The following is a 23,019-nucleotide window of genomic DNA, read 5'->3' on the forward strand; positions in this document are numbered from 1 at the left end:
TCTATCTATCTGTCTTTTCTGTTCAGTTCTTCATCACTCTCTGTGGGTGGTGGAAGGGTAACAGACAGTGATGTGCCATGTAGCCTCTGATCCTCATGCTAACTCAAATTCAGCTCAAGTACACCATGTGCGACACCGCAGACATTTCCACACATGCATACCAATGTTACTGCAAACAAATGTGAACTATATGTACGATGAAAAAGTGAGGGAAGGTTAATTATAGGTATGTGTGGAAGCTGAGCCCTGCCTTAAATGTTACTGGCCATTCCTAGCTTGGCAAAAACATATAGTCATAAAACACTGTGTATTTCAATTGAATTTAAAAGTAGCTGTCTAACATATTATTCAATAATTTTATGTAATTGAACTGGTAGCCGAAATTACATTTTATAATTCCTGAGGTTTCAATCCATTTATCTTTATTCCTTGATGGTTTCTTTTTTCGACCATATGAAAATAAAAAAATTAGTTTAGCAGTCCCTCCAGAAAAACGTGATTATGCGATCGCATGATTCAATGCATAATCAGCCAAAGTCTGCATATTTATGCGGGGGCCGCATTTTTAAATACGCCACACTTTCACCGCATAAATTTAATAAATTGCAGATTTCTGCTTTTCAGCCATGCCCCCTGTTGTCATGGGAATGTTAAGAAGTGACGTAATTACGCGACGTTACAATACAGAAAAGCTGCAAAAGCTACAAAAAGTCTTTGCAAGTTCCCACATTTTTTGCAAGTTCCGGCAATCCCGCTATTTCATCGCATGAAATTGCATAAATATCCTGCATTTTCCATCGCATTTTAAAAAAAAAAAGTGCTGCAAGATCAAGGATTTTCACAAAAAAAAAAACTCAGTTGTGAAAGACCTTTGCTTTCAAATTCCATGAAATTCCAACACACCTGCTCTAGTTTAGTCCAAAACATCTGAATTATCTGACCTTTAATAGTAACCTATGATCAGTCAAGAACACAAACCTCCTGCCTCTTAACCTCCTTAGGCCAAACAACTGACCTTTGACTCTTGTAAAGTTTGTACGAGCTCCTCATTGTCAAGGATGTTCCCCTCAGAGGTAAAGAGCAGTTTGAGGATACGGTCCTCAATGGCATTCAGCTGGTTCCGGTCTTTATTTATGCGAACTATCAGCTGGTTCCTCTGCTCTTCCAGGTCAGGACGCTCAAGACGGACTACATCACTGGGCACAGATACATATAATCAATTATACAAATATATATGTCTGCTTGCTCCTGTAGCACTTGTATCCACCAGGTACACAAGTACACCAGACTGAAAAAAATGCATGTGCTGAGGTTTTTTAGGAGGAAAAAAGAAAACTTGATTTATTATATATATACACTTGTCATATATTTTAAGTGTTCTGAAGACATTTAGGGGCAGTTTCCCGGACAGGGCTTATCCTAGTCCCAGACTAAAATGCATGTTTGGGCTGTTTTAATTTAAAAAACAAGCGTGCTGCACAAGCCCTGAAAAGTGAAGCCAAAACGTCTCGATCGCCCACCAGTGACTGGTCCCAGTATAGGTCATAAAACCAGCTTCCCCCATGTTATTCAATGGGACTTGAGACCAACTAAACAATTTAATTACACTTCAATTATCTTTTTTCCGAAGCTGATTTCTGTCATTTACTGTAGTTTTTTATCATGCTGATGTAAATTCAAGTGTTTCTTTTTAAAATAAGTTTGTTTTTAGTTAGTTATTTAATGCTATAAAAACGGTGGTGTCACATCATGATTGACAGCTGTGATATGCGCATTTTGCGAGAGCGAGGGCGATTTTGCGGCTTTACTTCCTGCTCACCCCTCCGCAGGACTGGTCCCGAAATCGCTACTGCGCAGACTCAAGACCCAAGATGTCAGTGCCGTATCGGGACACTAGCGGCTTCACTTTTCACCAATGGAAGAGAGCGAACGGGCTTCGTCAATGTTTTTTTACAGTCTATTTTAAAAACATATTGCACTGACATATCTGAACATATATCAGTGGCATTGTTTTGTCTCAAGATGCAGATCAGTATTGCTTTTTGTAAGTCATGTTTGTAAAAACTGCTTAAATGTCCTAATATAACTAGTGGCTAGTCCTGGATTAATCTAAACCCTGCCCAAGAAACTACCCATTTGGCCTCGGCAAAAAAATAGATTTTTCGATTAATCGTTTTTTTTTTACGTGGTCGATTCAGAATCGATTCTCAAAGAGCAGAATCGATTTTTTTCTGCGAACATTGAACGTAAGATTAATGTTAATCAAATTACTAGTCTTCTTCACTAGATGTCATCCTCTTTTTTGACTTTTCGCAAGCTAGACGACGACGATAGTGTTGTGGCTTTTAATTTCTTTTTATTAAGTACCCACTTGAAACTTATGTTCACTGTTCTTTCTATTAATATAGTATTTGTATTAAATCTATTTTCATTGAGTTGAATCGAGAATCGAGTATAAAACAGACCCGAGAACCGGAATCGAAAATTGAATCGAGAATCGAAATTGAATCGATTTGATAGCTTGTGAATCGAAATCGAATCGATCTGGAACATCTGAATCGATACCCAGCCCTACTGCCCATTAGTCTATTGTTGTTAATAGTAATATAGAAATGAAAGACTTATAACTCGTACAGTATAGTCTAGGTTTTTATTATGTCTTGGTTTTCAATAAAAAGAAACTTTGGATACTTTTGATGTTGTTCCCTATAAGTTTTTTTCTATTGTTAATTCAAATAAATATTTTTTCTTCACGTTTACAACAGCGCCCACTGTAGTAACCACTGCAGTGTAAGATAAAGATAGCCATAAAGCATAATAGTTTATGTTTAGTATCCTACTGAATTACCTGAGGATTTGATCTTCCAGTCCTGACTTTGTAACAGTAAAGTTGATGATAGTCACTTTGATGCACACCTGTCAAAGAGAATAAGGAAATAAGTGATTATGTGAGATGTACTATAGCTTAGAACCAATGTTCCTTGTTCCTTGCTCCATCCACCTTGTATGGGGTTGGAACTTGGGAGTGCTTGAGCCTATTACAGCATATCTTGAGCCGCAAACACCCTGGACAGGTGTCCAATCTATGACAGAGCTAAGCCACACAAACACACAAACAATAAACAAACAAACAAACAAACAAACACATTCACACTCTCACACCTACAGGCAATTCAGCTGCATGTCTTTAAACTGTGAGGAAAATTGGTGTACCCAGACAAACAACTGATATTATCCGCTTAGTGAATCGCTGTGTTATCTACTTGCTGTCTGTCCTTGAGAATGTTACTTCAGTCCAGACTCTGTCTGTCAGCACACCTCATCTCTCTTATTTAAGTGGAAATGACACGTCTGGACTGTCTCTTAGTGGACCTACAGCCCCACATCCCCTTCTGGCAGGGAACCAGGCGGCATGCTCTCTGCCAACCGTGAGCGTTGTTGACCACAGCCCTATCTGTTATGATCGGCAGGGCATCGTCTCTTGGCAGGTGTGCGCCCTTTCCACAGCCACTCCAGAAATCAGCAGTGAGTTTATTTGGCACAGAGCCGGCGTAGGATTGGTGCAGGACCAAGGTAGGAGCACGACAGATATGTGAAGTGCCGGGGCCAGCCGTGTCCACTTTGCAAAGCTGCCAAATCCATTTGACCTTTACAGGTGTTCATGCTTTCAAAATCCCTGCACCATTTTTTAAAAAATTTTGAGAGCTTTTAAACAGAAAACAATTAAAAAAATTAAATGTATGTAAACTATATTGCACTGACATATCTGAACATATATCAGTGGCATTGTTTTGTCTCAAGATGCAGATCAGTATTGCTTTTTGTAAGTCATGTTTGTAAAAACTGCTTAAATGTCCTAATATAACTAGTGGCTAGTCCTGGATTAATCTAAACCCTGCCCAAGAAACTACCCATTTGGCCTCGGCAAAAAAATAGATTTTTCGATTAATCGTTTTTTTTTACGTGGTCGATTCAGAATCGATTCTCAAAGAGCAGAATCGATTTTTTTTCTGCGAACATTGAACGTAAGATTAATGTTAATCAAATTACACGGGGCCAGCCGTGTCCACTTTGCAAAGCTGCCAAATCCATTTGACCTTTACAGGTGTTCATGCTTTCAAAATCCCTGCACCATTTTTTAAAACATTTTGAGAGCTTTTAAACAGAAAACAATTTAAAAAATTAAATGTATGTAAACTGTCAAAAGAGGACAGGGGTTCGACATTTGGATGATATAATAAAATGTTGTAGTCAAATAGATAACTAGAGATTCCACAAATTAAGAGTTTCGTTGCAAAACGAGATAAATAATTTTTTTTACATTTTTATCAAAACATGTTTATTATTATGTTATCATGTTATTATTTTGTTTTATGGTAATACTTAGCTGTATTTTTTAAGTTATGAAGGTTTAAATCAAAACAAACCAACTGCAGTTGAATTGAAATTAATTGGAATGCACAACCAAAAAACGAGATTTCTGAACAATTAAAAAAACGGTGGTTATCTCGTTTTGCAACGAAACTCTTCAACTATTTAAATGCCTCTTTAACCATTTATAGGTATCCGTGAGTGATGCGCGGTGATCATAGACTCACTATAAAAAATATGGACGTAGTGTTTGTGACGTCCCATAGGTTTGTAAAAAGCTTTTCGGCGCCATCTTGTCGGCGCCATCTTGGCAGCGAATCACCATGTATCACTTGCGGACAACCATTAATGGGTAAAGAGATGGACGTGGGTGAAGCTAAAGTGGCTGGCTGCTGAAACCACGCACACCTAGCTCAACAGTAGTGACAGCGGTGGCAGTTCACCCATCACTCAAGTGTCCACGCCCTTATTTTGGCACACTTTAAGGGCTAATATAATTTAAACAAATGAGTTACAAAAACTCACTCCCTTTGTCATGAAGGGCATAATTAGCTATATAGACCAGAATCACCCTTTGTACCTGGCTGTAAACATATTATTTCCTGCCTTAAAGTTGGCCATTTTAACATGGGGGTCTATGGGAATTAACTCCCTTTTTGGAGCCAGCCTCAATAAATTGCAGTTTAAGTCACTTCAGTTTAAGTGTTGGCTTCATCAGAGAGATCAGAAGGTTGCCCATGAGCGGTGGCTCACTGCCAAGATGGCGACGACAGGCTCTGTCAAATCTTGGCTTCAAAAAATCTCTTCACACACCTATGGGTGACGTCACGGACACTACGTCCAAATTTTTTACAGTCTATGGTACACACTGATATTTTGCAGACTGTTTTTCTCTCTCATTTGCTCAGACTCACACGCTGTAGCGCACACATACTGTACCTCAGGAAGGTAGTGGGGGTTGGCCATTTTGGTGGTCATGTAGAATCTGAAGTTTTTATCATAGTCGATATCCGAATCTCCCAGTCGAATCAATGTTCTGCCACCTGACACAAACGTCTGCTTCAGAAGAATGGGTTCCAGTGCAGGGTCCAGAGTCTCTTTTAGCTGTATACACATAAACACACAGATTAAAAACGTGAAACCACACCAAAAAGCATAATGTTTATTCATTCTGCATTTAAAGTCTCAAGTTGTCAATCATTTTATCAGTTAAAACTCATCTTTGATCATCAGAATAGCATATGTAAAGGTTTTTCCTGTCACAGTTAATTATGCTAATATGCTAATTAGTCCCCGCCTCTACTTAATAGCACAGTTCGGACCATAGATATAAAAATATTGTGTATGCTTCAGTTGTCAGCAGTCAAAACAAACTTGACTGAAATGAGATTACGTGCATACATATTTTAAATTTCCTGTATTTTAAATAGAGATTACCCTAAAAGACTGGAAGTTTATTTGTTTGACTGGAAGGTAAATATGTTTGTAAGAGATATACGGTCAGAGATTACCTCCTCCAGCAGTACAGGCATGCCCAGTCGGATGGCGTTCTCGAGTGTTCGGAGGAAGTCGGCATCTGTTAGCTTGATCACTTTTAGATCGTTCTTTGTCTCTTTAGACCGTATCCAACGGTTTGCCTAGAAACAAAGTGGAAATAAATAGCTTTTTGTTTTTCATGAAATACTAAAAGTTAAAGATGGGGTGCATGATCCCTGAAAGCCAATGTTGACATTTGAAATCACCTAAACAAACATGCCCCTATACCAGTAGAATCTGGACCTGATTTTCTGATTTTCATACACAATCTCTACCATCCGAAAAAGAACAAATATCCAGTGATTGGCAGTTGTTAGAAAATGCAACAGTAACTCTCTTTACAACAGAGGTATACAGAAAAGCATCTCTGGATGCAAACCATGTTGAACCTGGATGAGTTAGCAGTGCTTGACCACACTAGATGCTACTCCTGTGAGCTAAGAACAGAAAATAGGGGCTACAAGTGATCACAAGCTAAACAGAATTAGGCAACAGAAGATTCGAAAAATGCCTGTGCATAAGTGTCAATCCAAGACGCCAAGATGTGTGTTTCAGTCTTCACTCTCTGGAGAGACTGCCAGAAAGAGAAAGCAAAACACAAATGACAAGAAAGAACAGAGGTGAAAAAGAGGAAGACAGTTCTGAAAACAAAAGAGTAATGAAAGTGGATTGGCTGGAAAGAGAGATATTTGTTTGGTAATGTAAGGAGGCTGGTGATCGTACTATTTTGACAACATTTGCAACCAAAAGCACTGCTATCAGGGATGCCCTTCACCTGATGCCTCCATTTACTTCTGGATGTAACAGAGGGTATGAAATGCAAAACAAGAACCCAGTGGGAATAGTCAATACTATCAAAGTGTCAAGAAATGTTCTTCAAGCATCTTGCAACATGTCACTCTAAATTTAGCTCCATGTTACTTCCCCTCTCTCCTCTGCATCCAAACCTATGACTATCAAGAAATGTAGTCAGCACAGGTAAACATCATACTCTTACCATAAACAGTATATTATTTCACACAGCTGTCTCTACATACTACACTACAGTCTAACGCTGCGTCTGAAATCACCTACTTTCATACTATATACTAGGCAAAAAATAAGTATTTCATACTTATATTATAGGGGTGTGACGAGACACTCAATCCACGAGACGAGACACGAGATTGGGTTCACGACGAGAACGAGACGAGACGATATTTTTACACTTTTTAAAAAATCCTTAATGATAAAATAAATGAATAAGAAACTGAAATCACATTTGTAAATGTTTTAACTAATGAAGGACTGTCCCTAGCAATTATTTTGCTAACTGATAATGAAGTAATTTGTTATTTTTGGGTAATAAAAATAGACCCAAGTGAGCAATAGCCTTTAAAATTACATAATAACGAAGATGCAATAATAATTGGTTCAAAACCAAGTTACATTAAACAACATTACATTAACAAACACATAACATTTGTGGTCTATAAATAAAAAGCATTATGTATGTATTATACCAAATGCCTGCAGGGGGCGATAGTGGACTCGTTTCGCGGATGCTATCTTCACTTTCACTTTAGACGGAGAAACGCTTATTTTTAGCCAAACAATGTTTAAATCCATTAGAATATTTAATATATGTCCATTTCTTTACAATAGAAATGATACAGCCACTGTCATTCTTGAGCAAGAACATGCAGACATAAATCATGTAAACTCTGACTGAGGGTTTCATCTGCTGAGACTTCTGATCTGACACTGATTAACAGACAAACACAACGCGTCTCAGACTTCATACGAGTTCCCAAACGAACAATATTGGAAACCCAAACAAAAAAGCAAACGCAGTAAAAGACAAATATAATGCATGCACTGTAAAAGGTTTAAACAGAAAACTGCATCCTCAGGAGGTCGCATATGCAGGCTGCACTGAGCATTACATTCGCAAGTCATGGGCATATTACAATGATTTGCGATTAACTAAATAATTAGTAAACTTTATAATTGTTAATATTCTCTAATAAAACATTTATGACGTAAATGTAGTCTACAAATACAACCTCCGAAGGATGCAGTCTTTTATTTGAGAAACGGCCAGCATTTCACCTCCACGAGAAATCTTGTGACATAATTAATCTCGCGAGACAAATATAATCTCACTATTATATTATATTCATGACTTCATAGTATTCGAAAAACAGTAGGCACAAAGTACCCGGATGAGCTACTACTTCTGGCAAAATTTAAAAGTGCGCATTTGAGGGGCACTTTACTATCCCCCGGATGAGCCCCCAGTTGGGGAGTCACCCAACAAAAAAGAAGGAGAGAAGTCTTCATATTAAAAAATGTTGGAAAGCAGTAATGCTGCTTTCTTCAAATGTAAATACATAAGAAAAACAGTTGTTCCTTGTGGTTAAACTGCTCTTGTTTAACATTATCCAAATGAATGGCTCACTTGTTGTTATGATGACGTATGTTCCTGGTGTATCAACATGGTGGATGTTGTACGTCCGCATTTAATTCATACTATGCATTTTTATACTAGAACGTACTGTTTTAACAATCGATAAGAGGTACACTAAATTCTGTATGTACTGTCAAAATATGCAAAGTATTTAATTCTGATTAAAACAACTGCAATGGTAGTAAAATGTCCTTATAACAGAATGTAAATAAGTATTTAAGTAAGTGAAGTAAAAAATGTAGCATGCAGATACAGTATTACAGCTTTCAGTATTCAAAGTTTAGTGTCACTTGACAACAATGTTTTCCATCATCTTAAAAACCTTCGTTGTTTTAGGATTTTTAAGGAGTATATGCTTAAATGTTTAAAATTTGCAAATGTATCAATTAATATAACAGTGTAACACACTGGTAATGCATGCTTTTGTTAAATGCACATGTCATGGAATCAGTTTATAGGACAGTCCCTTGGCATTGTCCATTTTTAAGGTTATAGCTACAGGAATACTGAGCTAAAACTTTCTGAAAAAAATTCAAAGAACAAAAAAACAAAACAAACTTGTCCATTTCAGTGGTAGCTTTCCTTTACCATTCACAAAAGCTGTTTTTTACAGTAAGGTCTGTTTTATTGTGATCTGAAAGGTGTTGAGAGGTAATGATGATTTTTTTAAGAACTTTAAAAGTCGACCTTGTTGAGTTTAACTAAAAGGAATGAGTTTTTAAGATCATATGTAGAGTTCAGTGCATGTTTGGAAAGTTTGGGGATCACCTGATCTTGAGGATCAATCATGAGCGGCCAGCGGCGTCCGCGCATCACAAGGATTCCATTTTCTGTGGAGACGGTATCCCGTGGCAACCCTTCCTCATTCCACTGCCGAATCTCATAGGGGTCTCCAAGAATGCTGATCAGATTGAAGTTGTCACTGATCGGGATCCCCAACTGTCGACAACGTGTGATCCAGTGGTCTATCAGCTACAAAACACATAAAAAAGCTTATTGATCACATACATTCATTCACTAATAGTCTGACTTAGCATTGTAAATGGCTTCACTTGTAGTACACTTTAGAATAGTAGAGAGAATCAATTTTTACAGAACTGAAGGGGGAATCTAAGTTATGGTTGATCCGTTTTAAAGGTTAGTCACCTGACATAAATAGCACAAAAAAGTATGCATTTGTATATATCAGCATCACAATATGTTTCTGTATTATAAGAGTTTTTTTTTTTACATTAAACCATAAAAGGCCATGTATGTTTTTACTATTTGAGTTAGCGGTCCCTAGTAAAAACAGACAGATAGCATTAACAAAGATAGGGGAAACAGTTGTCATCATACAAATAATAATACAGTATACTGTTAATACACTACCAGTTGTCTGTAATGAGAGGTGAAGGCTCCATAATAAGCAACGCAAGCTGCAGCGATGAAAACATTTCCAATGACGTTATGAATCTCCTGTTCAAACAGAGCAATGCTTTCCTGCCAGCGGACCTGCTCATCTTCCAGAGCAGATGTTAACTTGCCGGACCGACCCAGACGTGATTCGGTCAGAGCCATGGTTTTAGCTACACCCAAATACACAAACACACATTAACAAACATCCACATATACATGCACATGAAAATTGCATTCACTACCACCACTAGTTCTTCTATACAGTACCAATATGCTAGCTCTCACCTAGCCCCTCTTTCTCAGCCACGCTGGAGTCAAACTGCTCTTTCAAAACTTTGATTTGGTCCTCCACCTCTTTCAGTGTCTTTTGCTTTTCTTTTAAGGTTGACATTGTTGCGTCCAACTCGGCCTGAATAATACATAGCAGAATATTAATAATGAAGACAAAATATATAACAGTAATATAAATCTGTTTATCAAAGCAACAATGTTCCTATTCACACAATAAAATAAGTGGGCAAACCTGAGCGGCAGCCAGCTTCTGGCGCTTGGGCCCGACCTCTTTCAAAACTCTGGAATATAAATCCATAGCCCTCACCCACATACACATAGATTTGCAGGCCTTAGACACTTTTTCGACTTTTTCAGGAATAAAGTCTGGATTGGTGATGTATCTCTGTAGCTTCTGAAGAATCTGTGATTTAATATTGTCCTTGTCATAGTCCATTAGTTTTTTCAGGAAGTTGCCATCACTCAAGACCTGCTTTGCACTGGCCCAGTCTGTCCTAAATGGTGGGAGACAGGTGAGTTTACAGGTGATGGTTTTTACAAGTCAATGTAAATGTAAACAGCTATCACTAAGAAATGTTTAATAAGACTGCTATAAATGGTTTTTCAATGTAAATACTTTCAAAAGATCACATAAATTGTGATTCAGACAATTTTATTTATTTATTGTATAAGATCCACTCCATAATCTTCTCAGGCCTTAACCTTGTTCAGGACTATGACCCCTTAAAGGTGCAGTGTGTAATTTTTAGAAGGATCTCTTGACAGAAATGCAAAATTATATACAATACTATATTATCAGGGGTGTATAAAGACCTTTCATAATTGACGTTATGTTTTTATTACCTTAAGGGCGTCACACTCCGGACGCGCAGCTCAGCGCCGCGCCATTCTAAAAAAATCGAACACATTGTTTCTACAGTATGAGTATACGCACACCGGCGCCAACAGGCGGCGCTTGTCCGCGGCGTCCAGCTTTGACTCAGGAAGTTGCTCAAATCCCTGTCGCGCCACTCACATAGTTTAACATTGAATAGCATCATATTGGTCCCAAATCATTAACGATTAACATTAACTGCTTACGTATATTTTGCATTTTGAAGTAGACGCTATCTGACTAAGCTCGCGTTATTTAATGTGCACTTCCGATGTACGATACCTCCGAGTTGTCCTAGATGCGATTTGACACGCAGTCGAGCGTCCAGTGTGCAACCCCCTTTAAAATGAGACGTTTTTATCTACATACACGAGGGTCCCCTTACGTGGAAGTCGCCATTTTGTGTTGCCATGTTTCTACATAACATTAACTGCTTACGTATATTTTGCATTTTGAAGTAAACGCTATCTGACTAAGCTCGCGTTATTTAATGTGCACTTCCGATGTACGATACCTCCGAGTTGTCCTAGACGCGATTTGACGCGCCATTGAGCGTCCGGTGTGCGACCCCCTTTAAAATGAGACGTTTTTATCTACATAGGGTCCCTTCCCTTACGTGGAAGTCGCCATTTTGTGTTGCCATGTTTCTACATAAGCCATTAACGGACAAAACCTTTTTTATTAGTTGTCTCCGTCGATGACATGTTTTTCCGGTGGCGGCTATCGTAGCTTCTCTATGCGTTTCAAAAGCGAGGGGTGAGCAGTCAACTGAGCCGTTGGTTGCAATTCGCAACCTCACCACTAGATGCCGTTAAAATTTACACACTGCACCTTTAATGAAAAGAGAGGAGAAGCAGGTACCCCTAGTACATGTATCAAATTAAGACTGGATTTATAATCTTTGTATACCAAAATATTTATTTTAATATCTTTGTAACATAACCCTCATAATAAAGTTACATACTGTTAACACACTACATAACGTTTAAATTTTACTGAGTAGATTTTAAACTGGGAATGTCATACTATCAATCAACTTTTAATTTTCATTATAAGCCGACTGATGCTTTTTTAATGCCTAAATTCATCCTTTTAAGTGATGAAATGTAAAAAATCTGAATGTTTAATAACACATTGAAGCTGCCACACTTTCTCTCCACCAACCCCTAATTTCACGATCAGCTTTAATGCCAGCGAGGTAAGAACGCAGCTGGAAACATAAAACAAAGGAAATTAGAATAACAGACGATTTAACACAGGTGATTTCCAATTGCACCAAGGCAAATTGAACAATTATAGGGACAAAAGAACTACAGTGGAGAGAGGGGTGAAGAGACAGAGCTGTTACAGTCTAGGTTGACATTTTAAACACCCATTAAATTGCTGTCCTATAGTTATCATAATGATGATCATAATGAAGCAGATGGGAAGGGGATATAGAAGAAGAATGAGATTTATGATTGTGCAAGAAAATCCCAGATGCTACACAGTCGAGGTATCTCCTGTAAAATTACTAGCAGATACTGAGTCATATTGTACAGCCAGAGGGGGTTTATGATGTCTGAGGGCATGTTTTCTGCAGCTAGATATCTGCTTTGTTAATTTTCAACTGCATAAATCTGCAAAAAAAAAAATATTTATTTATTTATTGCTGCCATTACAGCATCTATGGCTATTTTCATGATGAGAACCAGTTAATCAATACACAAGTTGATCTATAGACATATTGGGCAGTTTGGCATCTGCAATTCACCAAACACGCAAGTTTTTAGACTGTGGGAGGAAACCGGAGAACCTCGAGTAAACCAATGCTGACAAATGCAAACTCCAAACAGGAAGACCTCATGACCCAGCCAGGGCTTAGAAACCACTGTGGTGGCCCCAACAAATCTTTAAGCAGAGCAGTTAAAACAGTGGACTACACCACAAAACATACATTGATAATGGCAAAAAGTTACAGTATGAAAACAAACAAGACAAGATAAGAAAATTTGAAAAGCATTGGAGGTTGAATGCCTTTTAAGTGTGTTATAAAGGTGTAATTATATACATATAAAGCCTGTACTAACTTGCTATTAAGCAGGATGCACACTGCCTCCATCACGGTCATGACAAGGTCTGGTGGTTTGGTGAAAACACGGATCTCAGAGATGTCGGCTTTATCCAAAGCATTCAGGGCCTTATTAGCGCTCTCAAGAGCGGGCAGAGCCTCGTCCACATCTCGCTGAGCATCATCCGCAATGGCCTGAGTCTCTTCGGCCTTCACCTTAGCTAAAGCTTCGTCCTCCTTTACAACCCCGCGTACCTACAGGTAAAGAGGACAACATAGACAAGGGTTAAAAGGTTTACTTCTTTAGAGTTTTTATACTAGGGTAATACTTTATGAAGACAGTTTTCATTGGTCATTAATAAAAAATAGAATTATCTTCCCAAAATACCATCAAGCAGCTGCACAAAAAGGTGTTTTGTTTTAAAATCATTTAGTTGTTAGACAGTCATATAGACGGTTTCATCGGACGCACGTGATACACGTCTGTATCCGAACTTCCGGTTTCGTTTTTTTAATGGTCTGACTAGTTGCTAAACTGATCTCTTGAACAAATGCCTTGTCAAAAATAACAAATGTTTTGGTTTCCTAGGTAATCTATGTCTTGTTTTTTTAGCTTGTTATACAAATAAACTACGTTTAAAGAACTTTGTTGTTATTTATTCTTAGCGGAGTTTACCGGAAGTTACGTGCGGACCGCGACAGCCGCTTGTTTATGTTATTACTGCTGAAAGGGTCTATACATGAACAGACAAGCACACACTGACACATGAATGTCTACTTTGTTTTGGAAACTTTAGTTACAATGAGATTAACCTTTCCCCGCCATTGACGAGTTATCTCATCTTTTAAGAAAAAATGCTACCCTGCCAATGACGAGTTTTTACGGCAATCCATATATCCACTATTATCCACTAGGTGGCGCTTCTACCCAACTTATAAAACACTAAAGCATCAATGGATTTAAAAACAGTAAAAACTCTTTGTATGTTTTGATCATCGTTCTGAATCTGATCTCTAACAAAAGTCCTTTACAAAAATGAAATTATCTCAGCTTTTTGTTTAAAATTTGGTATTTTTAAAGAAACTTATCCATATTTGAGAGGTGATAAAAAGAACAAATGAAGATAGGATGAAATTCTTGTCTATTCATTTATTTGATATATTGTATGTTTATATATTAAAAAAAGAAAATGTTCTTCTTCACATAGGCCTGGTTTCACAGACAAGGTTTAGCTAAAGCCAGGACTAGACCTTCATTAAAATTAAGATGTTTAAGATCTTTTATAAACACATCTTAGAAAAAGACGTTACTTTTGTGTATCTTAAAACAAATCAATGGCACTGGCATATTTTAAAATCTGTCAGTGCAAGTTATTGACAATTGAGACAGCTCAAACATGTGTTATAGTCTAGGGCCCGTATGTATAAAACATCTCAGAAATGCTCTTAAGAATAGTCTTAAGCTATTACTTAAGTGTCAAAAAATTCTTAGTAAGGAGTAGGACCAGTCTGAGAGTAGGAGACGTTTATAAAGAAGCTGAAAGCAACTTTCAGTAAAGTGTAAGACTCATTCTTAAGTGCTGACTTAAGTGCCGCAAACTGAGGACTACAATGATTTCAACCTAAAATGGCCGCCCTTAACCCCTGAATCAGCCAATAGAAAGCCGGCAATGCTATACAGTCATAACAGCATGTGACACCATACATTTATGAATCATGAAAACATTAAAATTATATTAGTATTTAAATATTTTAATTTGCTTCCTGAAATGTTTAATAATATTACAAATAAGTACATGCATTTATTTTACACGTTTCAACATGCTAATGAAATATACAAACGTAATACTATTTAAAAAATTAAGATGATGATCACATCATTTTGATTTTACTCACAAGCTGTTTATAAAGAAAAGACTAAAGTTTGCAAACACTTAGATAAAAAATACTTTGATGATCAAGCCTAAACAAGATGATCAAGTTAAGTTGGAATTCTCCACTTAAACATAATTGTAATTTTTGCCATCTTTGTTACTTTCACCTTTGGATTGCTCACTGCTAACATTATGTTTTGGGTAAGGTTTTTATACTCTATTAATATCACTTTACATGTAATCGGGTCACTGCAATCTTGTAGATATTTTTAGATAATTTTATTTACATTTTATGGGATTTTATTTACCTATCATAAACTGTAAAATGTAAAGCGGCTCTACTTAAAAACTTTCTTCAATTGGTAACACCTAATATTTAATTTTTTTTACTTTAATTATTTCACTTAAACTGAGAAATGTAAGTTGAAAAAACATTACATTTTTAGGCATTATCAATAATTTGATCAAACTTTAACTTTTTACAGTTTATATTATTCAAATTTATATACATTTAAAGGAATATTCCATTTTCTTAAAAGAAAAATCCAGATAATTTACTCACCACAACTCCGCCTCGGTGTTTACAAGTGTTGAGAAAGAGGACCGTTCCTACTTTTTTGTATGTCAACTGATACTAATTAATGTCTTTGTGTCAGTTTATTGTTTACAATGGTCCGCAAATGTGCGTGTTATATATGTAACACGTGACCTCCCTACGTCACTACGCATTTACGTTAGGTCGCGCTGGACCGGACCTAGACGAAAAGTTGTGGTTAAAGAGTATATTTTTATTTTTCTTGTCAAAAATGACAATCGTTTCGCTAGACAAGACACCCACGCCCCGCCTGGGACCGTCTATAGTCCCCCGAAACTCCGTTGAAAAAAACTGTCAAGTGTCGAGTCAAGTATCAACTGTTGGTGTCTATCAAAGTCCATCAAAATGAGAAAAATCCTGCAATGCCTTCCCCAAAAAACATAATTTCTTCTCGACTGAACAAAGAAAGACATCAACATCCTGGATGACATGGTGGTGAGTAAATTATCTGGATTTTTCTTTTAAGAAAATGGAATATTGCTTTAAGTATATACCATTGCTGTCTTAATAATCCCATAAAAATCTTGGTACAGTGCAAGCACTTGAATAAGTTTCACTAATATACATTGTATATCTTTATATTTCATGTTATATTAATTCCTATTTACTGTCTATATACTAACATGTATTTATTATACATTTTCTGCTCTGCAACAATGCAACAATTATTTTTTTTAAAAGTGCTATAGAAATACATTTGAATTAAAGTCATTCTAACACATTCTTTGTTGTAAAGTGCATAATCCTCCGCCTCTCTTCTGCCCTCTTGTTACTCTTAACCAGGTTAAGAGACCTCTCCAGCTCTCTTAAATTATTTAGGAGGTGAGGCCTAGTCTTAACACTTAGGAGGATTTATAAATCAAACTTATTCTTAAGTCTAAGAATAAGAGTAAAATGACGTCATTCTTAAAATTTTGACACACTTAAGACTAAAATTTTACTCTGAGCGGCTTTATACATACGGGCCCTGGACTAGCCTTAAGCCTTGTCTGTGAAACCGGGGGTTAATCATAAAACCTTAAAAAGTGACTGTAAACAGGAAGTCGCAATCGACAACCGTGTTCTGACGGATTTCCAAATGAAACAGAATATCACAAGAGCAGAATAGTGGGCTGTATTGTGTTGCCTGTATTTGTTTTTTTATACCTGATACCTGTGCAGTTGCATTTTATAAATCAAAGACACAAAAGACCACGGTTTTACCTAAAAATAATCTTTGAATAGCTTTTTTTTTATTTTTCTATGAGCTATCCCTTTAAATGGACAGATAATTATATAGTACATAACTAACAATAAATAATCCAACATTGCGGTCAATCTCTGTTTTTTGGGGGGGAATAATCTGAGTTTTTTTTCCCCTTAAAAGCTCATGCAATGTCACCTATGTTATGGTTTCTTGTTAGAGATGAGGAAGTTCCTGAAAATACAAACTTTATATTATTAGCAACTATTTATTAAAGGACACACACCTGGTCAGCACTTGCTTGGTCCACAGCGAGTTTCTTCATGAGCGCATCGACATCGATCGATTTTTGTTTGAGCACAGGCTCCAGAGCAGAGAGGTCTTGCTTCATCTTATCAACCAGCTCATTTGTCTCCAGTAGTTTAGTGAGACCATTTTTTACACGATCCCGAGCCTGCACAAACAAACACACATTCAATTTCAATGTAAAACCTCACTGCTTATCTTTGTGTGTCTGCCTCAGATTGGTCAATGATATTTCTTTCTTTTAAAAATAATTATTCTGACATATAACATTCCCCCCCAAAATGATTTGAATCTTTTAAAAAAATGTAACAATGTCAAAGGGACATGTATCCTGCAACCCATAACCCCAGTTCCTCACCGCCTGAAGCTGTTGTCTCTTTTCTCCCAGCATGCTCAGGTACAGGTTAATGAGCTCTAAGTATGAGGTGGGCGTGGTATAGTAGTATCTGCGCAGTTCAGAGTAAAATCGCTCAGCCATGTCAGTGACGCTGACATGGATCTCCACGCACATCTCTGAAAAACACTGCTTCATCTGCTCGTTGCCAAACTCAACATTCTGGAAGAATGTCTGGGACACCGAGAGCAGAGCTTCACGAGGCCACTGATAAAAAGAAAAACATGATTTCCATGTTATTCATTTACAAACATTTGCTGTCTAGTTTAAAGAACAAATTACACTGAACCTCAACCACAATTTTTGAGTTACTAACATGATGCTCTATCAGTTGAGATACAAGAACATCTTTTCCATGCAATTACTGTACAACAAACAAGAAATGAGGTCATTATTCACAATATTCAATTAACATCTGCTCTTGTTCCTTGGTGTGTTCATGAAAGTTTATGATGATTGTAGGAATGCTTGATTTGTAAGCAAATCTTTTGATTCTTCAGATCTGTTAAATGGTCAGTTAAGCAGTTGACCCAGTTTACAAAACTGGACTAAATGATTTGTGCATGAAACATCACAAGAAATCGTATGACTTTGGGACTTTGAATAAAGCAAAAAATATTTCTTTCAAATTTTGTGCTTCACAAAAAGTAAGTTAGGGACTGCAACAACATGAGGATATACAGTAAATTACGGCACAAAGAATATTTCTGGATAAACTTTTTTTACATAAAGCAATTGTGTCCACAAACAAAACACAAACATATCATATACAGACTACCCTGTAAAACATCGTAATAGGTAATTCCTTCATTTCATTCATCGAGAACCACAACGGTCACCTTGAAATATCTGGCATGAGAGTGAGTGAATGTGTACACAAGCACGGGCTGATGAAAACAAATAAGCAAATAAAAGCGGGGTGAAAAGATGTACAGGCTTGTTGCTTTAAGCTAATGAGCAGCTGTGGTTGGTCAGCACAGTGTCATTTATCACACCCAAAACACAACACTACAACAGACAACACACCAGAACTGAACCTGCACTGACCAACACACAGTTTAGTTTATTCAGTCATTTGTTCATTCTCAAAAAAATAAATAAAAACGGATTATATTTCTACATGTATTTTATTATACATTTCATAGAGACCTTTTGTGGGAAGCTAGTTTTTTGTTTAAATAGTAAATTTTTATGTGCCTGTAATTTTTTTATTATATATTTTTTGACCATTTTTGGCTTTTTTATTTAACAGTGAGTAAGGAGAGGACAGGAAAGTACAGGGAGGAGAGAGGGGTATGGGATCGGCAAATGACCACGAGCCAGGAATCGAACTCGGGTTGCCAAACGTGCGAAAGCACCACATGTCGGAAGGTAAATACTTAAAGCAACATTCCAATTTTTTTTTAAATATGCTCATTTTCCAATTCCCCTAGAGTTAAACATTTGATTCTTGCCGTTTTGAAATCCATTCAGCTGATCTCTGGGTCTGGCGCTAGCACTTTTAGCATAGCTTAGCACAATCTATTGAATCTGATTAGACCATTAGCATCGCGCTAAAAAATAACCAAAGAGTTTCGATATTTTTCCTATTTAAAACTTGACTCTTCTTTAGTTACATTGTGTATTTTATTATACTAAGACTGACAGAAAATTAAAAGCTGCGGTTTTCTAGGCAGATATGGCTAGGAACTATACTCTCAAACTGGCGTAATAATCAGTGACTTTGCTGATGTAACATGGCTGCAGCAGGTGTAGTGATTGGTTACTTTCAATGGCAGGGGACTATTTTCGGGCAGTGCGTGGTATCGCTGCACCTGTTGCACCCATGTTGCATCAGTCCTTGATTATTGCGCCAGAATGAGAGTATTGGTCTAACCATATCTGCCAAGAAAATTGCAACTTTTAATTTTCTGTCAGTCTTAGTACACGATGTAACTACAGAAGAGTCAAGTTTTAATAGGAAAAATATTAAAACTCTTTGGTTATTTTTTAGCGCAATGCTAATGGTCTAATCAGATTCAATGGATTGTGCTAAGCTATGCTACAAGTGCTAGCGCCAGACCCGGAGATCAGCTGAATGGATTCCAAAATGGTAAGAATCAAATGTTTACCTCTAGGGGGGCTGGAAAATGAGCTTATTTCCAAAAAAAGTGGAATGTCCCTTTAAACTGCCGAACTGAATAGAGCACTGCAACAAGCTTCTGGCTGGTTACGTAGTATCTGCATCCAGCTTTGTTGAATGTTTGGACTGCCCCCAAACCCCCAGACCTTGTTCTCAAAGTTGAGTTTTAGTTTATACTCAAAACACACCAATGCAACATGACAATTGTTCAAGTTAGACATCGGATCACTACTGTATTCTGCAGGTACCAATTAAGTGTTTGAACAGTAATTCAGAAGAGATGCTACTATGTTTTTTTATTTAACATAAAGGTGTGCTACATTAGCTACTTTTTTAAAATATGGTATGATGTATGAAGACACAAGGTATACATAAATTTTGTTCAAATTTATGGCATTCACTGCTCAGGGTTTTTTGCTCCAATCATTGGTTTGAAGTGGCTGCGTGTCTGGTGTGCGACCCCCTTAAGAAAGAAGTATAGGACTCTGACCTGTATAAACCAGTCGATGGTACAACAGTTAACCAGCGAGGGAAACATGCGGCAACGCGAACGGAAGGCGTCACCCACAGGACTCATGCACAGCACTATGTGCAGCTTCTCACGCACACGTGAAATGAAGAACTGGAAGACCTGGAGAGGGAAAGACATATGCACAGAAACATCACCTGAGTAGCTCACAATGTATAGTAAAGTTTGGTTTTGATTAATTTGTTGCAAGAATGGATGGACAAATGTGTAAATAAAAAGATTAATGACACCTGGTAAATAGCTAAAAGATGTTTACAATATTTACCTCATCCCTGTTTCCCTCTGAGATGCCAGCCTCTTTGGCCTTAGGGGTTATGGCAGCCAGCACCTGTTTCAGTTCATCCTTCTCAAACAGATTTGGTACTTCACCAGAGTTCAACATGTTATTAATGTCCTCCAGGAACTCCTCCACCACAATCTACAAAACACAAGGAAAACCATGATCCAAACTGTTGTCAAACAATCATAAAAAATGCTCAACCAGGGGTTAACTGAGAATTTCGGAGTTACGATAACCATCAAACCTGGTGTGACATGTTTTGACACCGTTACATTAACAAGACCATCCCCAGTGCAGGAAACACAAAAACCATGAACCGAGCAGAACAGACAGGCCTCAATACACATACACAGGTGGGTATTTTCTAGTATCTGAACTGAAAGGTCACACAGCCTCTAAGGGCACATTTGAGAAACAATGAGTTTGACATTGAGTGTCAGTCTGTCAAAAACATGGTAATGTATCCACTCCCTTTGGTCTAGCAAACCACACACACAAACACTCAAATAAATGATTTATAAAATGGCCAAATTAAATCGATTTCCATTAGCAAAAGGCTTTCAGATGGACACGTGCATATAAGCAGGTGCAGTCTATGCTTTCATAAGACAGTATTACAATACTGGCCAATGGCCCAGAGTCATAACTGTGAGTAAACTTCTCCAGATTAATATTTGCATATCAATAAATCACACCTTGTGAAATACTAACACCTGGCATTTTGAGGAGGTTTTAAGGGTGACCCAGGCAAACTTTCCAATTTACACAAACTGATTTTGACTGGCATTCTTAAAACAAAACAAACTCAGATCATTAAAAAGACATTTGTGAGATGCCTTGGAATTGAGTCTGAAGGAAGACAGAATGGAGAATAACTTTCCATTGTTTCCTTTAGTGCTTCGGGCTGTTGCTGCAATACATTATTGTGCTTTTTTGCAAAGAAACCACACCTCCTCCTTTCACTTGTATGTGTTTATGGGCAGTGTTGGGGAAAGTTACTTTTAAAAGTAATGCATTACAATATTAAGTTACTCCCCAAAAAAGTTACTAATTGCGTTACTTAGTTACTTTTCATGGTTATTTTCATGCGTAATTCTACGTTAATATGTTCAGTTTAATTCAGTACATTATGTTATTTTAATTGAATTATTTAAACTGGAAAGTAACTCGCATTACTTTTTTAAAAAAGTAACTCAAATATTAAAGGATTAGTCCAATCCAGATAATTTACTCACCACCATGTCATCCAAAATGTTGATGTCTTTCTTTGTTCAGTTGAGAAGAAATTATGTTTTTTGAGGAAAACATTGCAGGATTTTTCTAATTTTAATGGACTTTAATAGAGCCCAACATTTAATACTTAACACTTAAAAGTTTTTTTCAACGGAGTTTCAAAGGACTATAAACAATCCCAAACGAGGCATAAGGGTCTTATCTAGCATAACGATTGAAAAATAAAAAATATGTACTTTTAAACCACAACTTTTCGTCTAGGTCTGGTCCAGCGCGACCTAACGTAAATGCGTGGTGGCGTAGGGAGGTCATGTGTTACATATATAAAACGCACATTTGCGGACAATTGTAAACAATAAACTGCCACAAAGACATTAATTAGTATCAGTTGACATACAACAACATAGGAACGGTCCTCTTTCTCAACACATGTAAACACTGGGGCGGAGTTTCGCGTTCGTCCTCTGTGACCTCTTAACGTCATGACGTATTGCGTCGGGTCACGCTAGCGCATCATGACCGGATCTAGACGAGAAGTTGTGCTTTAAAAGTGTATATTTGTCATTTTTATCGTCAAAAAATGACAATCGTTTTGCCTCGTTTGGGATTGTTTATAGTCCTTCGAAACTCCGTCGAAAAAAACTGTTAAGTGTTGAGTTAAGTATTAAATGTTGGGCTCTATTAAAGTCAATCAAAACCAGAAAAATCCTGCAATGTTTCCCTCAAAAAACATCACTTCCTCTCGACTGAACAAAGAAAGACATCAACATTTTGAATGACATGGTGGTGAGTAAATTATCTGGATTTTCTTTTAAGAAAATGGACTAATCCTTTAATGTGTACATTTATAAAGTAATGCGTTACTTTACTCGTTACTTCAGAAAAGTAATATTATTACGTAATGCACGTTACTTATAATGCGTTACTGTCAGTGCCACACACGTCGTGATGCTCTCTTTAAGATGCGTCAGAGATTGACGCGAAGGGAAGAAACTGAATAAAGTCGTCCTTTTTTGCACACAGAAAGTATTCTCATCGATTCATGAAAATAGGGGTTCTTTAATTTGTGTTCTGAAGATGAACGAAGGTTTTACATGTGTGGAACGACATAAGGATGAGTAACTAATGACAAAACTTTGATTCTGGGGTAAACTATCCCTTTAATTAAAATCTATAAAATATATTGCTCTCGAATGGCAAAATTATAATACCAATAATTTTAACTTGCGACTTTCCCTACAAAAGGGCAAACTGTCAATTTAAAGCAAATATCTCTTACCTGAGTATCTGTAAAAAGGAAGACCATGTCCTGGCCTTCTACTCCTGCCATTCTGTACAGTTTACGCAGGTCTTCGTGGAAGCTGTCATAATTATAACCGCGACTCAGCTCGATCTGAAAGCAGCGGTAGCCGCACATGTGAGCAGCCAGACGTGTCAGAGATTGTTTGCCCGTGCCGCCGACACCAACCAACAGGGCATTGCCACGTTCTTGTCGAATCATACGGGCAATTCTGCAAGAGGGGAGAAAATTAAA

At 37.3% G+C, this 23,019-nt stretch overlaps 1 protein-coding gene across 1 annotated transcript in view; it reads right to left on the minus strand.

Moving 5' to 3' along the window:
- The window catches only part of dnah6 (dynein, axonemal, heavy chain 6), a 99,787-nt gene that overhangs the window by 25,950 nt on the left and 50,818 nt on the right, over positions 1-23,019 (minus strand). Inside the window, exons 48-61 of the mRNA XM_055205484.2 lie at positions 22,765-22,996; positions 20,238-20,390; positions 19,934-20,074; positions 17,286-17,528; positions 16,908-17,075; positions 12,989-13,224; positions 10,278-10,539; positions 10,040-10,163; positions 9,728-9,924; positions 9,125-9,328; positions 5,883-6,008; positions 5,311-5,475; positions 2,849-2,916; positions 1,016-1,196 (exon numbers count right to left, since the gene is read on the minus strand). Coding sequence (XP_055061459.2) covers positions 1,016-1,196; positions 2,849-2,916; positions 5,311-5,475; positions 5,883-6,008; positions 9,125-9,328; positions 9,728-9,924; positions 10,040-10,163; positions 10,278-10,539; positions 12,989-13,224; positions 16,908-17,075; positions 17,286-17,528; positions 19,934-20,074; positions 20,238-20,390; positions 22,765-22,996 — 2,500 coding nt within the window. The remainder of the gene's footprint in view (positions 1-1,015; positions 1,197-2,848; positions 2,917-5,310; positions 5,476-5,882; positions 6,009-9,124; positions 9,329-9,727; positions 9,925-10,039; positions 10,164-10,277; positions 10,540-12,988; positions 13,225-16,907; positions 17,076-17,285; positions 17,529-19,933; positions 20,075-20,237; positions 20,391-22,764; positions 22,997-23,019) is intronic.

This window comes from Misgurnus anguillicaudatus, chromosome 3 (genome assembly GCF_027580225.2).
Source record: "Misgurnus anguillicaudatus chromosome 3, ASM2758022v2, whole genome shotgun sequence".
Classification (NCBI taxonomy): Eukaryota; Metazoa; Chordata; class Actinopteri; order Cypriniformes; family Cobitidae; genus Misgurnus; species Misgurnus anguillicaudatus.